The following is an 18,044-nucleotide window of genomic DNA, read 5'->3' as shown; positions in this document are numbered from 1 at the left end:
TCTGCTGCGGTACATGTCTCATGTTCAAGTGATAGTTTGGGTTACTTGACTTAGGCTTTTGCAAGGAAGTCATACATATTCAGTGTGTTACCCACAGTAGGCTATATGAGGCTGGGAGCCGGGAGCATCAGCACAGACACAAAGTGATGTGTTATTGTGCCATGGGGCAAAAAAACATGTTTTTTTCTGCTGCCTCTTCTCAGTGGTTGTGTGCTGATGTGCATCTACTACAGGTAACACACTGACTACGTAACAAACCTCACATCAAATAGCTTGAACTATCCCTTTAATGCTATGTCACAGTATAAAGCTAAAGCAAAAGAACAACCTAAAGAAAGAGGAACTGCTAGCTATGGCAGCTTGGTTTTGATTCTGGTACTACTTATGCACATATGCACGTCTTTACACAAGCAGAAGTTCTAAGACAAATAAACTTAGAGCAAGCACATGAGGCAGACAGTATAGTGTAGGATTATGTGTGTTTACAGATGCTGGCAGCAGGCTTTGGCCTCATAGTTGTGCAGGCAGCACATTTAGGTCCTCTGTGTTATAGTGAAGATGCTAACAACACTGACTGCCTAACTTGTCATCTGTTAATCATAGAGTCAGCAGTCTCATTTCAGGAGAACGGTCCAAATATATGCTGCAAAAATGTTACTGGTACTCCAAGGTACAAGATAGATTTAAGATAATCCACCAATCCAAGTTTTTTTTTTTTTAACCAATCATGTGAGACGCCTTAACTCTCCAAAGATTATACAATTAGACATGTCAATACTCTACATTGAACAATAAGTAGTCAGGTAGATTTTGAGTGGACAGAGCTGAGAGCTGATAGAATCCCCCAAATCACTGTCCCAAATCCTCAGTGCCACTTAGATGGAGCAAGACAACTGTTCAAGGAAACTGGCAAACCCAACTCAAAGAAGTGCACATATACACACACATACACACACAACACAGTGTGACAATGAGGAGATGATTAAATCAAGCATTAAATTGAATGAGTGGGAAGGAGCGCAGCTGGAGAAACCGGATCCAGAGCAGTCTGGGCGTGATGAAATGATGCAGGGGCTAAACAAGATGCTATTCATTAGACCACTACTTGAGAAAGCATCCAGCAGCTGGGGTTGCTGTCTGCAACCTCAATTACCCCCTGACTCACTTTAGACTTGGTCGATTCATAAACTGTGCTCATCTGGCTGAGCCCAGGAAGACAGATCAGTGCTCGGTATCCGTGCCAGACTGATAAAATGAGTATCAAGTGACGCACTGGAAGCCAAAGGGTGTTTCAGACAGAAAGCCTACAGTGATGCTTGCTTGTGTTGGCCGACGCCGAGGCTGTAATCACACTAAACATGCAGCGATGATGCTGATTAGCAGCATTATTACTGGGGTGAGAATAAGACATCAAAAAACAACAAACATACTGATGTAGATTTAAACAATCAGCAACTGATGTCAATCTGAACGCAGCCAAGAAAACCTGATTACCACACTGAATGCCAGAAACACAAGGTGTGTATCCCACTGCAGGCGAAAGCGGATTTCCTCATTTTTAGCCCACGATGATAATAATCACAGGGGAATTCGCTCACCTTGACCGACAGGCACAATAAAACCTGGGAAGGACAATAAACGCTGGTATGGGGACATTCTCTACACAAAAAGGCTTCGTGCTGCGTGTGAGAGCGTAGACGCTGGGAGAGTAGCCTCTCTCTCCCACTGCAGCATAAGCACCAAAACAAACCTCGTGTTTGGTTGCCTTGGAAACAGCCGCGCCGGTATTGCAGAGCGCTGGGCAAAGGAAGTACTTAGTTGAACTCCTGCTGCACCGCTGATATATGAGAGAACAAAGCCACACATTAAGGTCTTTCCATGTAAAATCAACAACACTCCCATGACGTGGTGGAGCCCGTACAGATTTTCTGGCCCATTAGCTCTGTTGAAGCACAGGCCCCACTTATTCTGAAATTTATACCCTGTATGAATATTTAAGGACATAGTTCACTGCAGATTTTTGTTAATTCTCAAAAGCCACAAGCCACACATCAACATATCCAAGCACTCCTCTCGAGTTAGAGCGAGAGGTTTGGTGTTCAGTGTGTTGTTGCTGGGGAATAAAGTCTGTGGTGTGATGTGATGTGATGAAACTCATGGAAATACTACAAAGTTTCAGTTTTACTGATCTCAACCAGATCAATGACACATTTTGTCAAAGAGAGAGACTGCGGTGGTGCACAAGGGCATCTTGTCAGACTCCTCTGCAAAATGTAATTACCTTTCACAAAGTAGATACAGAGGAAAAATGAACACCCAGGCTGTGATGGTGTGATTGAAAATGAAACTCTGTGCCAATTACCTTGATAGCTTTGAAGAAAATAACAGTCTGCTGAATATTGTCGCAGAGTAATTTAGTCTGCGGAGCAGACAGAGAGACTCAGACATCTGACTGTTCATTTGTCTGGATGCTCAGAGATTTAATAGGTCCTTAAATGTCTGATTCATGAAGCTATAGACATGTGTAGACACAAATACAATCCAAAAACATTAACAAATCCTAAAAGATGAAGAAGATGAGGATTGATGATAATTGTTTGTATCAGTAAATTTATGAGTTCTTTGAATAAATCACTGCACATAAACAAAATGTTCTACAAATGAATGACGAGTGCATGTGGCTCAGTGTGCGAGATGTTGACAGCATTTCTCAAACCTGTGGAAACATCTTATCAGAGAAACTGTAAACAGGATATGTTTTCTCCTGTGCAAGCACCAATCAAAAGTGATGTACCTCAGTATCCTGGCACGAGGCTGCACATGTAAACACACTGATTAAAACCTGATTGCACAGTAAGCGAAGCAGTGAGTTGTTTAAGAATCCGAGAAATGCAATTTCCCGAGTTAGTTCCCTTTTCTTGTTTGTAGCGCTAAAAAAAACGAGCCAAACACTGGTTTCTAAGCAACACAGTCACACTGTTATTAATGTTGGGAAACAATGAAACTACAGCACAAAAGCTAAATCATTTTACACCAAGCCAAAAGGGATATAGGTTATGAAATTGTCATTGCTGATTTTCTTGATTTGTAAATTAATAATTTTGTCTCTAAAACATCAGAAAATAATGATACATGAACTGAAAACCCATTAATGTAGCTAACAACGTATATAATACAGTATAAAGCTGAATATGTGACAATATGCAACCTTCTTGAGTGGATGTTATGGACCTCAACAGTCCCTTATTCACTGAGAACATAAATATTTCACAGGACAAGACAAATATAGACAGCTGTATTGTTTTATATCTGGCTACGATTAGATCTTTCCTCGAGGGTCAAAGCCTAAGTGCAGCAGTCACACAGTAAAAGTCAGACACTAGTCATTTACTAGCTATAAAATATGATTTGATATCATCTAGTGGTCATAATCAGAACTGCATCAGCTCTTGATAGAAACTGGAAACAGTTCAGCCATCGTTATCTGGTCCAAACGGCAAACCCTCTCCTGCAGACCCCCATTCACACTTTCTCCCCACGTATCTCATGTCCTTTGTTGCATTTTAAAAACAAAAGAGGCACAGTTCAGTCTTTAAACATACAGAATTAGTACTTTCTGTCGACTTCATTGCTTGTCTGTGTTTTCCATCAGATACCTCTAGAAGCATTCCGACGACCAGGACCTACGAGAATCCCCAAACCGAAAAGCTACGGCTCCCAGAAAGGGACAAACGGCACCACCGCAAACCTGGGACTGCAGAACAAGAATCAGCCGCCACAGGCTCATGGCAAAGAGCAGCACACACACGTGTCTGCAGCACACAACAACAACCCAAATCTAGTGAACCGCAGACTGTGACTTCAGTGACTCCTGTTGGGTATTTTTATCTATTGTTTTATTTTTGTTTTTTTAAACTTTTTCAGTTACTTTTGCTTTACGGTATATTTCACCTTCAGTAAAAACATCCTAATGGTTGCTAAAAATGGCTAAAATGAGTGATTTTCTCAGTGTGTTGTTTTGCATAAAGACTACCTGCAAAAGAAAAAATAAACTGTAACATTAAAATTGTCGGTGCTGCTTTATTTTTTTGATCTTTAAAAATAAGAACTGTTCCACTATCACTTACTCCTCATCTGTGGTGCTCCAAAAAATGTCAAAAATGCAACTGTTTATTGTGTCAATATTATGTTCAATGTGTACTCAAGAAAAACAAACATAAAAGACATTTTAGAAAATAGTTCCAATGTAGATTTATTCAATAAATGGGAGTAAAGTCACAGCTTTGTGTGAGAAAGTCAATGTGATGAAAATAAATGAAACTGAAGTAATATTAGGACGCTAAGTTTGTTGTATTATCATGTTGTTGAAGGAATACTAATTTTCATTTGTATTGTGAGTATTTGTGTTTATGTTTGATGACTTTATCTGTTGAGACATACAGATAATAAAATAGTCATGTATCCATTTCTAGGGATGAGAGATGAAGATATTTTTAAAACAAGCGGCAATAATGTACATACGTGTATAACTGATGTGATGTAATTCAGCTCCTTGATAGTGATAATCTCTCAAATGTGACTTTTGTGTTATTTTTGGTTATCAATAAAGACTTTTTATACCTGGAACAAGAGGAGTGTCTCTGATCTGACTCTAAACAACTACTGACAGCAGAGCATGAGACCAGCAACAGTTACACAATGAGGCTAAAATAGTAAGCTGACATGAAATATCTCAATGTTTATCTTTATGTCCATATTTATGAAGATATAAGTGGAGCAGTGAGAATCAACAACTATACAACATTTAGAAAGGTGACATTGTACGATATAATGAGCTGTCATGTAAAGGCCTAGCCGTCATAGAGTGATACCACTTATGATCGTTGAGCTCATGTTACTGATTCAATAACAAATGTCTGAAAACAGACATTAATGCACCAGGTTCCCACAGGGGAAGCTTTACAATACACCGAAAACTCAGGCACAAGACAGGACAAAACATGATCAACCAACACAACACACATCACCTTCTAATATCCACCATGATACGTCAATAAGCTGATAAAGCAAACAGAGGCACTGCTGAAGTTTCTAACTCAACAATAGAGAAAAAGAAAATGTCTTTTACACACACAGACCGGATGATTGTTATGTTACGATGAGTGAGTGACACATTCAATATTGGGAAACTGTGAGGATGTATGAGTAGAAATTCATCGGTGCCCAAGATACTGCTAATACTACGACTCACTACAGAGGATTATGTGCGGGAATACTTCAAAGGCCAAAGTAAGTTATCCAGAATGTAAAGATTGGTACGTACTACATCATCCCTACATATCGCTGCATGGAAACAATCGTCTTTTCATGTGTCCTGATCTTTACAATCAGCCTCAAAAAAACACCTGTGATGATGATGTGAAGTGGTGTCCTAACCTCCTGGTGTCTTGCTGGTGTTATCGACACTGTGGCGTCACTGATGTCCGGTCAGAGCAGAGTTGATGGCTGAGCGCAGCACAGACAGGAAGTACTCTCTCTCCTCCCCTCTCTCTGTGGCACAGACCCACGACCGACAGGGACCCTCCAGGACAAAGGCATGGCTCACGTCTACAGACACAGACACATTAATATCATTGTAACTTAAATGTAATGAAATGTTCAGTTTATATATATATATATTCTTTATATGGGACCAAACGTACAGCGTGTGTGTGTTATCTCCCTGACAGACAGACCGGCGAGGGCCACAGACGCCAGGAAGGTGTGTGTGCTGCGGTGAGCCGATGTGAAGGGCGTGTGATGCACATTTCGCCGTGTCAGCACCAAAGCATCGTTAAACAGGAAGAGGCCCAGATCACACACCTGCTCGTAGGTCCTGATCACACACACAAACACACAAAACCCCAGGATGAATGGTTTCAGTAACACTCTTCTTTAATAAATACACATTTCAGTGTAAAATCACCTGAGAGAATCTGGGATCTGTTCATCAGGACTTCTGAGCAGAGCAACATCCTGAGTAATGACCAGCTGCCTGTTTCCTTCGCTGAGGAGCTGCACACAACAACAGCCATATTAAAACAACACAACTTAAGTTTTACAGTATGTGGAGATGAAGTGAGCTGTGTTTTTACCGGACAGCCTTGGATCATCTGCTGTGTTTCCTCCATCACTCTGTCTCTCTCTGAGTTGCTCTTTAACTGAAACAGATGAGAAAAAATAATTAGTAATTATTGCTACAGCAGGTTGTGCATCACAGGTGTTAGGTGTCATACAATACCTTCAGTATGAATCCTCTGTAGCGCAGAAGTGTGGCAAGAGCGGAGGACAGGTGTGTGTGGTCAGGGTGGCTGGGGTGTGTGTGTAAAGACACAGCCTGGAGCAGAGTCACATACTCCTCTATCCTCCACACTGGGCTCAGCAGCAGCTCCTGGAGGCTTCAAAACACACATGCATGACTGTGTTTAGCGTTGTTGGACAAAAAAACAATATATACATGTATGTGTCATTACCTCAGCATGTGTGTTGCAAGAGTTCTGTCCGTTCTCTTCAGGAAAGCCCGAAACGCAGGCTTGGTCTCCCTGCACTGTAACACACACACACTGATGTCTCTCTAGGTGCTGTACATAATTAACTGATCAGCTCCAGGTGCCTCTGGTATGAATTAATAGAAACAAACATGTTGCTTTACCTTGTCAATGGTGCACAGTGCAGTTGTGTAGTTGTTAAGGTAGTTGGTGTAGACTCTGAGCCTTGAGCACAGTTTTAGAAACACGTCTCCAACACACTGCTCTGCACCCCACTGCTGCAGCCTTGCCTGCAAATCTGTCTGAAAAACCCTGCAACAAACACAAACTATAATGATCACGCTGTTCCACACAGTATGGAGACAGCACCACAGAAATATCTGTGTGTGTGTGTGTGTACCTGTTGAGCTCCAGGATTTGTGCAACAGGGATTAGGATGATCTGGATGTCGGCGTAACTGAGGATGGCTCTGTTGGAGTTCAGGGCTGCAGTCAGTGGCTCATGATACACCTGCAGCACAGACACTGCACCTCACATTACGGCTTCTCAGATATTAAAGGGATAGTTCAACATTTTGGCAAATTGGCCCATTGCCATAATCGCTATAGTCATAGCAGTAGGTTTGTGCGTTGACTTCAGGGACAGTTTTTCATCAAGCAGTCTCTGTATTTACCTCTAAAACAACTCTGTCTCGTAACGTTCCGTTATTATCTCATAGTGTGGTGAATGTGCAGGTCACAACTTGTCCACCAGAGCGTTGTGGAGTTGTTGGATTGTGTATTTGATGAGGGAAACCAAGAAATCCCATTAGCCTCTGGAGTGTAGCTCTGAGCAGCTCACGGCTCTGCTCCGCCGTTCTAAAAATAGCTTGCACCGACAATTAAAGGTAACGAACCTACTGCTATGACTATAGCGATTATGGCAATGGCCAATTTGCCAAAATGTTGAACTATCCCTTTAACACGTGATAATGTCGATAAATGAAACTAGAACTGAGTTGTGAGAAATGGGGAGGTGTACCTTGAGCACGGCGCCCAGTCTGCCCAGATACAGACACTCACTGTGGTGCAGCTCTCTGGCAGCGACACCTCTCCAGTCTAATGACAACGACGTCTGCAGCAAGACAAAGAGCTGTTAACATCGAGTGTGTTCCTTTCACCTTCTCTGGATGAAACTCAAACTCAAAGTGCACACACTTGTGTTATCTCAGGTAGTAATCTTTGTGAGCTGTGTGGTGCCACCGGGAAATAATCTGCTCCTTTGGTTCTGAACTTGTCCTCTCCGGTGCTCCCCTCTCCCTCCTTCTCATCACTCCATCTTGCCAGAAAGGCAGCGAGGAACTCCAGAGGTCTGGTCTGACAAAGCAGAACATATATTAGACTCTCTGACAGGCTATCATATAAGGCTCATGTTGTTTGCTGTGGATTTATGGTGCTGACAGTCATTCTCACCTCTTCCTGTGTGGTGAGAGCAGCGAGTCCCTCAGTCAGAGCCTCACTCAGATCTTTAGACACTGAGAGCTCCTCAAGGCAGATTTTCTCCCACAGAAAATGGCCTATAAATACATTAACACATACTTCAGAGAATTTACAGGAAAAAGACCATGTGTTTCAACTTGCTATTAGTCCAGCTGTGTGCGTGTTGAGTTCAATCTACTTGTGTGTGAGACCCACCCAGAGCTCGGCCCCTGGCCTGGAGGCTGACCTGCTGTAGCTGCGGCCCCAGGCGGCGCCTCAGCTCCACCAGAGCCTCCTCCATCCACTTGGCCTCTCTGCACCAGCCCTGCAGCACGCTCTCACACACATACTGCAAGGCTGGGGCTGCTGGTGGCTGCATGCTACACACACTGCTGTGAGACCACTCGCTCAGGACTGGGAGGGGGCACAGGTGTGTAAAAGGAAAAAAAACAGAAGACAAGAACTACTTTGTCAAAAATAGCAATTTTCTTGTTTTAAATCACATTTTTGATGACCACTACACTACAGGGAAGGAATTACTGACTGCAAATACATTGAACATTGAACACAATCTGCAGATTTTCACGAAAGCCGAGACAGCCCACTGGCCCAGGAATGACACGAGGCGCCTGCTGGTTTCGATATTATTTGGAGGTGTTGGTGGTAGTGTTGAGGTATTTGAAGCTTTGGGCTCTTGACAAACATTTTTTCAGTTGATGTTTCACAGCTGAGTCAAAGTCTTGTGCAAGGGAGACTCACTGTTCTGGAAACTTCCGGTAACAACACCCATCGGCGCCCGGACCTCCAGACCAGTCAGAGTAGAGAGGGTCTGGATGAGAGCCACGCCTGATGCTGAGGGAGAGAGTGAGGCACAGGGAGAGATTAGAGACACAGAAATACAGATTACAGGGAAGATTGTGTCCCAGTATCCATCTACCAGATGCAGCAAGTGGGGCGAAGATGTCAATCCCTCCTCCGTCCTCAGTTGGTGCCACCCAGCCACTCAGTTTTTCCCAGAATTCTCTGTGCTCAGAGGTCAGTAAAGTCCTCTCTGACAGATTGCTACCTGAAGGGTCAGAATTAAAACAAAGAGGATGAGTGAACTGGAAAAGGGTCAACATTAAAGAGCCTGTATTTGCAACTTCAAGTTTGAACAGGATTTTCCCAAACCCGGGGATTGGAGCATTGTCCCAGACCACAGATAATCATATTGCCCTTAGATTTAACTTAAAATGTGAAATTAAGATTCAGGCTTTGCACATTTATTTCAGCTCTGTTATTCGTTGCCAGTTGAAGTGATGTCATTCGATGACAAAGTCTCTCTAGATGAAGTAAACACTAAAAATATACTGAATGTCGCAGTAAAATCTGCTTCCAAATGGTGACCTCACAAGCAAGAAGGAAAACTGTGACTGGGTATATCAATCAGTGCACCACAGACCACCATCTATGAGCTGCTCTGTATGTACCTAAAAATTATGTATGTCCAAACTAAACTGGGCCAGGTTTAATCAAAAGACATGGATAGCCATAAACTTAAAAAAAGGTGCTATCATAATAACAATAAATCATGATATGGCTTTAGCAGATGTGCTTCACCGTATCCTGAGGGATAAACTTCCATTACTGAAGGCTCCAGTTGGACTGGGATGAACCCTGGCAGTGTTTCCACACATTAAGATACTGAATTAAATACTTCTCACTGTGAAGCAGATGGATCTCCTCCGTTCCTCCTGGAGCTAGCAGGCCCAGCCTCAGAACTCCCAGCCCAGAAATAGCCCTCTCCACCTGGGTTAACAGGGCTGAGAGAGTCCCTCTGTTGTCATATACAACCACAGTCACTCCCGCCTTCACACCACTCAGCACCAACTGGATTGAGCAGAGGGAGAAAGAGAAAAGAGCCGACAGGGACGAATATTTCTTTATCTTCTCAGTGCATTTTGAACATATTTAATTCCACACTTTGCACATCCTTTCAATCCTCTCCACTGACCTGTAACTGATACAAACAAGATTGAGGACTGGACGGACAGACTGATATTCCCCTCTTACCTCATAGGCGGGAACTCTGTTGGAGATCAGCAGTAAGAGGACAGAGGTGGTGGTGTGATGCATGGGTGAGAGAGGTGCAGGTCTGTGAGTGAAGGAGGACAGCGCTCCACTGGCTTTACTCAGCCTGTCACTGAAAAACAGGACATTTCATTCATTTCCACATCAAGTCTTGCAGGCAGAGCATAAAAGGATAAAGGGCAAATAAGTTCAGAGGTCGTTGCTGGTCAACATTCTACAGGTGCAGTGGAAACACAGACTTATATGTTTTCATTGTCTGCTTCATATAACTCATTCCCAATCCATAAAACAACAGATGTGAGTTTCCCATTAGTAAGAAAGGACAGTACAATAATGTATTAATACTGATTTAGCTAAAGAAATGAGATTAGGAAAAGGCACACATCTGTAATCAATAGAAGATTTTATCACAATAAACCAGTAGTAGCTGTAGATGATCACCTGAATGAACTGGAGGCCCGGACTGTCTCCACACTCTGAGCTGAGCTCAAAGCCTCCAGGCTGAGACTTCCAAGGCTGAGAGAGGCGACAGACGCAGGGCTACGTCTCCCTGTCTGGACGCTGCCTCCTCTGACTCCTTGTGGCTTCGTGTAGCTGCCCCATGCTTTCCTGGTTCTCAATAACAGTCCTACAAATATCAGACAGAGGAGCTACATCAGCTTTTATTTGCAACTAGTGTAAAACAAGACCTGTATTTTTTATTGTGAGACTTTATTCCCTGTTTGCATTTCTTTCTTTTGCTCTTACTTTTCTCTTCCTGGAGTTTGTCTCTGATCAGCTGCCTGATCTTCTTCTCCTTCCTCCTCTCCTCCTCCTCCTCCGTCATGCCTGTGCTCTGCTGGTTGAGGGTGCCATACTGCTCCGCTGCCTCCCGGGGGGTGAGCCAGTCCAGTGTGGCGACACAGGACACGTAGTGGTTCTTCCACGCTCCATACTCTCTCTCTCCAGGGGTGTAAGGAAGGAACCAGCCTCTTCGGGTGCATCGGTCTGCCCAGATACAGTCCTGAAGACAGCGAGGAGGAAAGGGTATTATTCTTCTTATAAACACCTGACCGCTTCAGACATCTCTTTTATTATGAAGTCCTCACCTGTTCAGCCAGGACCCTCCAGTGCCAGCTGACCTGGGCAGCAGAGCAGAGATCACGAGGGGACAGGAATGACATCACGTACAGGGAAAGAAACCGAGGCAGCACCACTGTGAAGTCCACTTGAGTCACAGGAACTGTCTTAATCAGCAAATCCCTGCAGTACCTGCACAGATTGTCCAGGGTGTCATTTTCTCAAGAGGATTGAAGGGTGGAAGAAGAGTAATAACATGTAATGCACAAAAACACATGAATACAAGTTACTTGAGCTGGGACTTGGTGCAGCGTGCGAGCAGAGAGTGCAGCAGGTGTTTTCTCTGCTTATCAGTCCACAGATCAAACCAGTGGAGCACGAGGTTCATCCTCTCCTCGAATAACTGAGTAAACAAAGACATGACACCAACAAACTTCAGTGAACAAGGTATGGAAGCAGCACCACACTGCATTAGAGTCTGTCTGCCAAAACCCACGAACCGGCTTCCAAAACACTGATGAAGACCATGGAGATGGCTCCACTCCAAAACTAAAACCGAAGACTAATGGTGTGATAATGGATGAAAGATGTTGGCCTGATGGGGCCATTAATAAGGGTCATGTTCTGCTTTACCTCTTACAGTAAATCCACTGTAATATACTGCACAGCTCTACAGGGCTGTATAGTGAAAGATGTTTGATGTTGTTCAGTAACAATATGTCTCCTTCCCACTGTTATTCATGCTTGTATCTTGTAAAAAAGAAAAAAGAAATAGAATAAAGTAAATATTGTGCTCTACATCACAACAAATAAAGCTCTTAACACGTGTTTATTACATTCAGGGGGAGAATAAATAGAAATGTACTTAATAACATTTCAGCTCTTAATTTCTATTATTAAATTAATATCTAAATGTTAAATATTACTATTTTTAAAAAGTTGGCATGGAATTATTTTGAAAAACTCTTCTTTTTTTTAGCGCCACATTAGCTTCTCATCTAATATTCATGCAAATGAAGGCAAAAAAAAAAGTTACCTTGGTCTTCGTGCAAACAATTAGCCTACACGGTGTTGTTCAAATTTTGAAATAATTGTATAGTTATTATTTAGCCTAAGCTTCTCATTTTGGCCGTTTTTTCAATAGCTCAATAGCTACAGCCTACAGTCGACAGAAGTAGGAAAGAGACGGTTGTGCAGTTTACACACCTGGTGCAAATGAGTCAATTAAGCAAACGTGAGTCACGTGATTGATTCTGAAATATGCGTAACAGCACGTCGGCTCATTATTCGACTTTCCATTAAATATTGGGCTAATCTAATGTATTAAATTGATATTGAATTTGAAACAGATTAAAATGTTGCAACAATGTAGCCATTCCTGCCATCTAGTGGTATTAAATCGTAATTAATCCAAACCAATGTAATAAACGGTGTCGGTGGCTCCTCTGACCTGCAGGTTGCTCTGCTTGTGGTTGAGCGGGGTCCAGGCGCTGAGGAGGCTGTCAGACCGGAGGCTGGGGGCCTGCTGCTGCTGCTGCGGCTCATAGTCCGTCCCGCTGAGCTGCCACCGCTTCACCGAGTGAGGAGTCGAGCTCAACCTGGACTCCATGTCTGCAAACAGACTCAAAGAGAAACACCTGCAGCTCCGTTTAAATCAGCGGCCTCATATTAGCCTGCTGACGGGCTGCTCTGCTCCCTGTCACCATAGAGACGCATCAACAAGAGGATGAGCACATTCCTTTACACACACACACACACACACACTGGGCCTACGCATTATAATAGGCTACATACAGGATAAGGATACTGTAACTGACATGTGCATGACCATAAAGGGCTGTGAGAAGCAGTAAAGCATGAAAATGTTAATAACAAGTCAATATTTGTATTAAAAAAAAGAATAAACTGCACTTAGTATATATTTATTATGACAGATATTTCCCAGCCTCTACCACTGCATGAGTGAACATAATCCAAGGTACTGGAGCAGGCAAATATTGATAATCATTCAATAATCAATAGCAACAAACATGAATTGTGTTTTCAAAGCTAGCAACATATAGCAGTGATACTTACTTGGACTTCAGATGCAGTAGTATTAATGTGTCACTCACTCTCACTTCCAATTTCAATATTCAGGCATAATTCTGCCATTTTTAAAAATAAAAATAAATGCAGACAACAGACTCAGACAACACATTTATTACCAAGTCAATAATAATAAAATCACCAAAGTTAAAACAGTAAAACACTTTGAAACAATCCCACATCCCCCCAGCAACACTGGTTAAAATAAGTGACAAAATAAAGGATTTACAACCCAAGCAGCATCAAATAACTACGTTATATGAAACACAGAATCCAAATCTAAAATCAATATGTTCTATGAAAGTCACGAGAAGGTCAGAAACAATAAGGCCAAAAGGGATTAAAATAAAAATTAAGGCATGGCTGTGATGGCAACATTTGGATTATTCAGTCTTATCCAGCCTCAAACCAACACACCAGTGATGATGAGTGTGTTTTTGCATGTTGCATGGATATGTGCAAATATATTCAACACTGAACAATGTGCTGGAGGTGATGTCAGGCCACTCAAATGTAGCAAGAAATCAAATGCAAAATCACAAACTGGAGTCTCTGCTCGCATCTTTCTTTAGTTTCAGCTTCTCGGGTCAGAATCTATTGTTTGTTTACATGTTATTTCTAGCTGGTTTAATCAATTTAAATATCATTCCATCAATATTTTAGTTTTTTTCTCTCTCATATCTAAGATTGAGTTCTAGGTTGAGAAATAAATATATTTCTGATATGTCTAGCTCTGGGTCTTTTGATTAAGACGTTACACACAAACTGACAATAGATGAGACAAAAGTGCATATAAACCGTGCTAAAGGAGCAAGTGTGTAGTCAGTTCCTGAACAAACACTGGAGACTTTCTGTGAGTTCTTGATGTGATGGACAAAACCAGGTAAGTGCAACAAGTGAATGTAAAACTGAACTTGTTGAACTGACTACAACTTGACTTTAAATTGCCATGATAGGGATGCACCAATGCCAACATGAAAACATACTGTAATGTTGCTCAGATAAAGATGATAATGTATCTGATTTCTTAAATCATAGTTCAGTAAATTGATTATTTTTCATCTTGTCATTTAGTAGGATAGGATTAGAGCTATATTCTACTTTACCACTTGTTGCTGGTTTACTGAGAGCAGCTGCTGGTGCATCCTTATCAAGGCAACCTTACAATACATCCATCCCCCCTGTGCTGACAGGGAACGCTGGTGAACAGCTTTGTTGCCATTTCTGCCATAATACTAAGAGAAACAGTGCCTGTGAGCTTTCTTCAACTCCAGCTTATCCGTTGCAACCTCTCTGGGTGGCGTAAAACAAAGAGTCGAGTCAGATGAGGTTGAGAAAAGAGAAGAATCACATGCTGGCAGTCCTCGGGATCTCTTGGGTGTCTGCTAGGTTCAGTTTCTGACTGGAGAAACAGAGTCAAGGCAAAACACAAAGCGCTGCACATACTGAACAGGAAAATATTTTACTTTCACTTCCAAGTCCATAAAAATCAGTTGAGGGCTTGAAGTATACCTGAGACTGGTTATGGTTAAATAAAAGGATACATAGAAGAACTCAGCTCCTCAAGCTGTGAAGAAAAAGAATATTTTCATGTTATTACACATGTTAGCACTGTGTAGCAATCTGTTATCCTGTTACATAAGCAACAAGTAACCAACTAAACTCTTTAGGAGTTTAACACTTGTGAAGAAAGTAAGCTGGTAAACCCTGGCTGGGATCCTGAGTAGTTACACTCCTTCAATGAACAGCATTATCCAGGATAAAACACCATAATGAGCTTTCTGTGTTGTGCCGACAAACAATTCTGTAGCTAAACTTTGGGGGATTTGAAGCCATATGGATATCTGAAAATAATGTGACACAACCATATAACACAGATACATTCTGTACATTTGAGATCTTACATTAAGAAGTAACTTGTCCATGTTGGTGTCACAGGCCACTTTCCTCTGGTCTTCAGGCATTTCATCCACCTCACCGTAGAGGTCAAAGTGCAAACGGGCCAGCTTCTCCTGCATCTCCCTCACATGCTCCATCTGGCCAATGGAGCACTCGTTGCCTGAGACAAAGGAAACATTCAGTGATGGCTTCTTCCTTTCTACAACTTCCTGTCTTTATTCTAATCTCAACCTCATTCTGTTCTTCTGCAAAAACTGTCCACTTTAAACACAGACATCTTTGGGCACGTATTTCAGGTATTAAAGGTTCAGATAACATTACATGGTGGCTGTTACATGATCTCTACAGCTTTCTGAAGTTGCTTTGCTGTAGTGAAGTGTTCCTTTGGTGTCCAATTACCAAAAGCTTGTAGTTTCCCTGAGTGGAAGTCGTTGAGGAGACTGAGCAGGCCGTTCTCCATCTCCTGAACATCTGACACATCGGTCAGAAAGGAGTGCTGGATGATCGGTGCTGCCTGGCCCTGGCTCTGATTTGCTTTACCAGCCACACCCGCCTGGTATCTGGGTTTATCCCTGACCCCCCTGGAAAGGAAAAAAACAAGACAAAACAGTCAGAAAGGAGTGATTATATTGCGATAAGGATATATTATAAGTGTTATAAAGCCATCATGGTTGGACAGTCCTCCATACCTCCTGCTCTTGCTCTTCTGGCTGGAGTGAGTCCCCGTGTGGCCGTGGCCGACGTGCCGTCCCCCGGAGGAAGCGCTGCTCTTCCGGCCAGAGCCCCCGGGCGGAGCCGCTGTGCTGGTGGATGTCCTGGGACTCTTTCTTTTTAACTTTCGCTCCTCCATAACTTCATGTTATTCAGCTAGCTGCGGGGGGAAAGCAGGCAGACACAAGGGACAACATCAGCACCAAAACTCTGCGCCAAATCCTGTGGCTAATCCTGCATAAACACTCTATACCGACACAAATTAGCTGATGTCCTTCGTAGCCCAGCTAGCGTTAGCTCAGCAGCTAGCCAGGCGGCTAATCTCCAGACTGCAGAGGTGCCCGTTAAACTCAGGTACCACAAACATAAGCCGATGGACATGTTTACTCACAGTTGCAATAAGGCAAATCCTTTGTTATCCGTGACAATGACAGCTTGTCCACACGATTAACAAGTTTGCTAAACCATAACGATTCCTCTATGCACCTCCCAGGCTAGGTGAATAGCTGGCAAACTCTAAAAACTTCCTGTTTTGGTGGGACGCAGCTGATCCGATCTGGGCCAAATTCCAAATCCCTACAGTTCCGCCTCTAAACTTTACTACGATACATAAAATATCACAACGCCCGTCCTCTCAATTACATTAATTGATTTTCGAGTTGTATAATATTACATAAGTACTTATTCTGCAGTGAAATATACTGGTGCTTGATGAAAGTTTCTCACCTGCTGTGCTTAGTGTTTCTCTGAGGTCTCTGCAACTAGAAATGGAACTGGGCCCGGCGCTGGTGACGTCAGATCACTACTACCTGCTTTTTTTGTGAATCTAAACAGGACTAAAAAGGTTTAATATCTCGAAAACACTTTGAATTTATTATTTTTCTGCCGTTTTTTAAAAATAAAAATGTATTTTTAAAATGTATTATCATTGCATTTTATTATTTACATATTTTACTTATATGGTTTATTATCTATCTTGTTTTCTCTATGTCTGTAGCTATCTGTAGACTGTAAATCTACAGGTTCAGCCCTTCATTCAGTGTCAAGTACAGCATTCAACTGAGGCCATCATCAAGGAATGTCTTTAGTCCTTGTTTCCTTATGGCTTTGGGTCTCTGTAAATATTTGTTATCAAATTTGTTTGGAAGCATCAACCAAACTCAAGTGTGACTGAGCTGTAGTTGCAAAAAATAACCACAAGGGGGAGATAAGCGAACATCTAATCACGCTGTGTGTGTGTGTGTTTTTTTTTTGATTGCAACACACTGAAATTACAAATAACAGTTTCTGACAGATTGCAGCACTCACAAATCAAAATCTCTGCTCAGATCTGCACAACTATGAGCACATTCTCAGCCCCACACTTTTTGCAAAACACTAAACACACTTGTCAACATTATACATAGAAAATCTGTCTCTTTTTTGTTGCATTTTTAAAACACCAGACTTATGGACCAACTGATCAGCCATGGGTATCAGGTGTCCATACAGGAGGTGTTGGAGTGAAAACCTACCAACAGTACAGTAATCAACATGATAATCAATGTGATAAAAATACAAATACAAATTACTTTATTCATTATAAATGTAACAAAAATGGATGGCAACACTCCAAAAAGGGGAAGAAGAGGGTGAAGATACAACGAGGACCAAATTTATCTGATGACAGTCAAGCAACACTACCAGACCACGCTGTGAACCTTGGGTTGACATTGAGCGAGCACCTTGTACTCTTTAATTAACTGTGCATGTTTTTATGAATTTAAGGAACCTTCAAAAAACTGATTAATTCAATTGTGACACCATCAACGCTTTAAATAAAGGTCAATATTTCTGCACTGATTCTGAATGAAGACTGAAGCCTGCACAGTAGGTGATGCCATTTCAGTCACAGTCTTGAATAACTGCACAAATTACTTACTCCATTCAGTTTTACTTACACTGAATCCGCTTTTCTCATTTACTGCTGCTCTACAGGGAAAACAGCTTTAGAGAGCAAGAAGCTTCATCTAAAACTGTAATCTCATGTTTAGGAGTTGAGAGAATAGAGGTTCCTATTGAGGAGCTCTACAGTAAATATTCAATTATTATATATTTCAATGGTCTTGTCCTATAGCATGTCTCACTAAACTGGTTTCTTGGAGTCAAATCCCAGCAGTGGTCAATATCAAAGTAAAACAGACAACTGGTGTATAAACTGCAGATACTTGGTCTGTCCCTATCAACTTGACTC

At 42.1% G+C, this 18,044-nt stretch overlaps 3 protein-coding genes across 4 annotated transcripts in view; 1 reads left to right on the top strand and 2 right to left on the bottom strand.

The window, feature by feature from the left end:
* filip1l (filamin A interacting protein 1-like) overlaps nt 1-4,629 on the top strand; it is a 58,517-nt gene extending 53,888 nt beyond the window's left edge. Inside the window, exon 6 of the mRNA XM_085800883.1 lies at nt 3,653-4,629. Within this exon, the coding sequence (XP_085657009.1) occupies nt 3,653-3,859 (207 nt within the window). The 3' untranslated portion in view covers nt 3,860-4,629. The remainder of the gene's footprint in view (nt 1-3,652) is intronic.
* ect2l (epithelial cell transforming 2 like) overlaps nt 1-12,779 on the bottom strand; it is an 89,381-nt gene extending 76,602 nt beyond the window's left edge. The window contains exons 1-21 of the mRNA XM_085800899.1: nt 12,564-12,779; nt 11,404-11,516; nt 11,143-11,305; nt 10,802-11,057; nt 10,496-10,682; nt 10,037-10,166; nt 9,688-9,853; nt 8,922-9,050; nt 8,744-8,836; nt 8,201-8,398; nt 7,979-8,082; nt 7,724-7,882; nt 7,548-7,640; nt 6,928-7,037; nt 6,692-6,839; nt 6,513-6,586; nt 6,281-6,437; nt 6,135-6,200; nt 5,966-6,054; nt 5,703-5,875; nt 5,437-5,607 (exon numbers count right to left, since the gene is read on the bottom strand). Coding sequence (XP_085657025.1) covers nt 5,474-5,607; nt 5,703-5,875; nt 5,966-6,054; nt 6,135-6,200; nt 6,281-6,437; nt 6,513-6,586; nt 6,692-6,839; nt 6,928-7,037; nt 7,548-7,640; nt 7,724-7,882; nt 7,979-8,082; nt 8,201-8,398; nt 8,744-8,836; nt 8,922-9,050; nt 9,688-9,853; nt 10,037-10,166; nt 10,496-10,682; nt 10,802-11,057; nt 11,143-11,305; nt 11,404-11,516; nt 12,564-12,722 — 2,901 coding nt within the window. The 5' untranslated portion in view covers nt 12,723-12,779 and the 3' untranslated portion in view covers nt 5,437-5,473. The remainder of the gene's footprint in view (nt 1-5,436; nt 5,608-5,702; nt 5,876-5,965; nt 6,055-6,134; nt 6,201-6,280; nt 6,438-6,512; nt 6,587-6,691; nt 6,840-6,927; nt 7,038-7,547; nt 7,641-7,723; nt 7,883-7,978; nt 8,083-8,200; nt 8,399-8,743; nt 8,837-8,921; nt 9,051-9,687; nt 9,854-10,036; nt 10,167-10,495; nt 10,683-10,801; nt 11,058-11,142; nt 11,306-11,403; nt 11,517-12,563) is intronic.
* A 520-nt stretch (nt 12,780-13,299) lies between these two features.
* ccdc28a (coiled-coil domain containing 28A) lies at nt 13,300-16,581 on the bottom strand. Of its 2 annotated transcripts, none has more exons than XM_085800869.1 (6): nt 16,538-16,581; nt 15,790-15,971; nt 15,500-15,681; nt 15,106-15,260; nt 14,746-14,768; nt 13,300-14,603 (listed from the first exon to the last, which is right to left on the bottom strand). In XM_085800869.1, exons 2-6 carry the CDS (start codon nt 15,948-15,950, stop codon nt 14,549-14,551), a joined length of 576 nt encoding a protein of 191 aa, XP_085656995.1. In that variant the 5' UTR covers nt 15,951-15,971; nt 16,538-16,581; the 3' UTR covers nt 13,300-14,548. The 2 variants fall into 2 exon arrangements, with proteins under 2 accessions (XP_085656995.1, XP_085656986.1); XM_085800860.1 differs by lacking the exon at nt 16,538-16,581 and adding an exon at nt 16,203-16,329.
* Nucleotides 16,582-18,044: the final 1,463 nt, after the last annotated feature.

Source organism: Trachurus japonicus, chromosome 2 (genome assembly GCF_045865225.1).
Source record: "Trachurus japonicus isolate A0001 chromosome 2, Traja_1.0".
In the NCBI taxonomy this organism is placed as follows: Eukaryota; Metazoa; Chordata; class Actinopteri; order Carangiformes; family Carangidae; genus Trachurus; species Trachurus japonicus.
This window is presented reverse-complemented; position numbering and strand designations above follow the sequence as displayed.

Bases quoted from the DNA above. Each gene is read 5' to 3' on its own strand.
- ccdc28a (XM_085800869.1), bottom strand. From the start codon at position 15,950: ATGGAGGAGCGAAAGTTAAAAAGAAAGAGTCCCAGGACATCCACCAGC. The intron at 15,261-15,499 runs GTAATTGGACAC...CCTTTGTCTCAG, and splicing joins AGGGAAACTACAAGCTTTTG to GCAACGAGTGCTCCATTGGC. The intron at 14,769-15,105 runs GTAAGATCTCAA...TTTTCTTCACAG, and splicing joins TGGACAAGTTACTTCTTAAT to CTTGAGGAGCTGAGTTCTTC.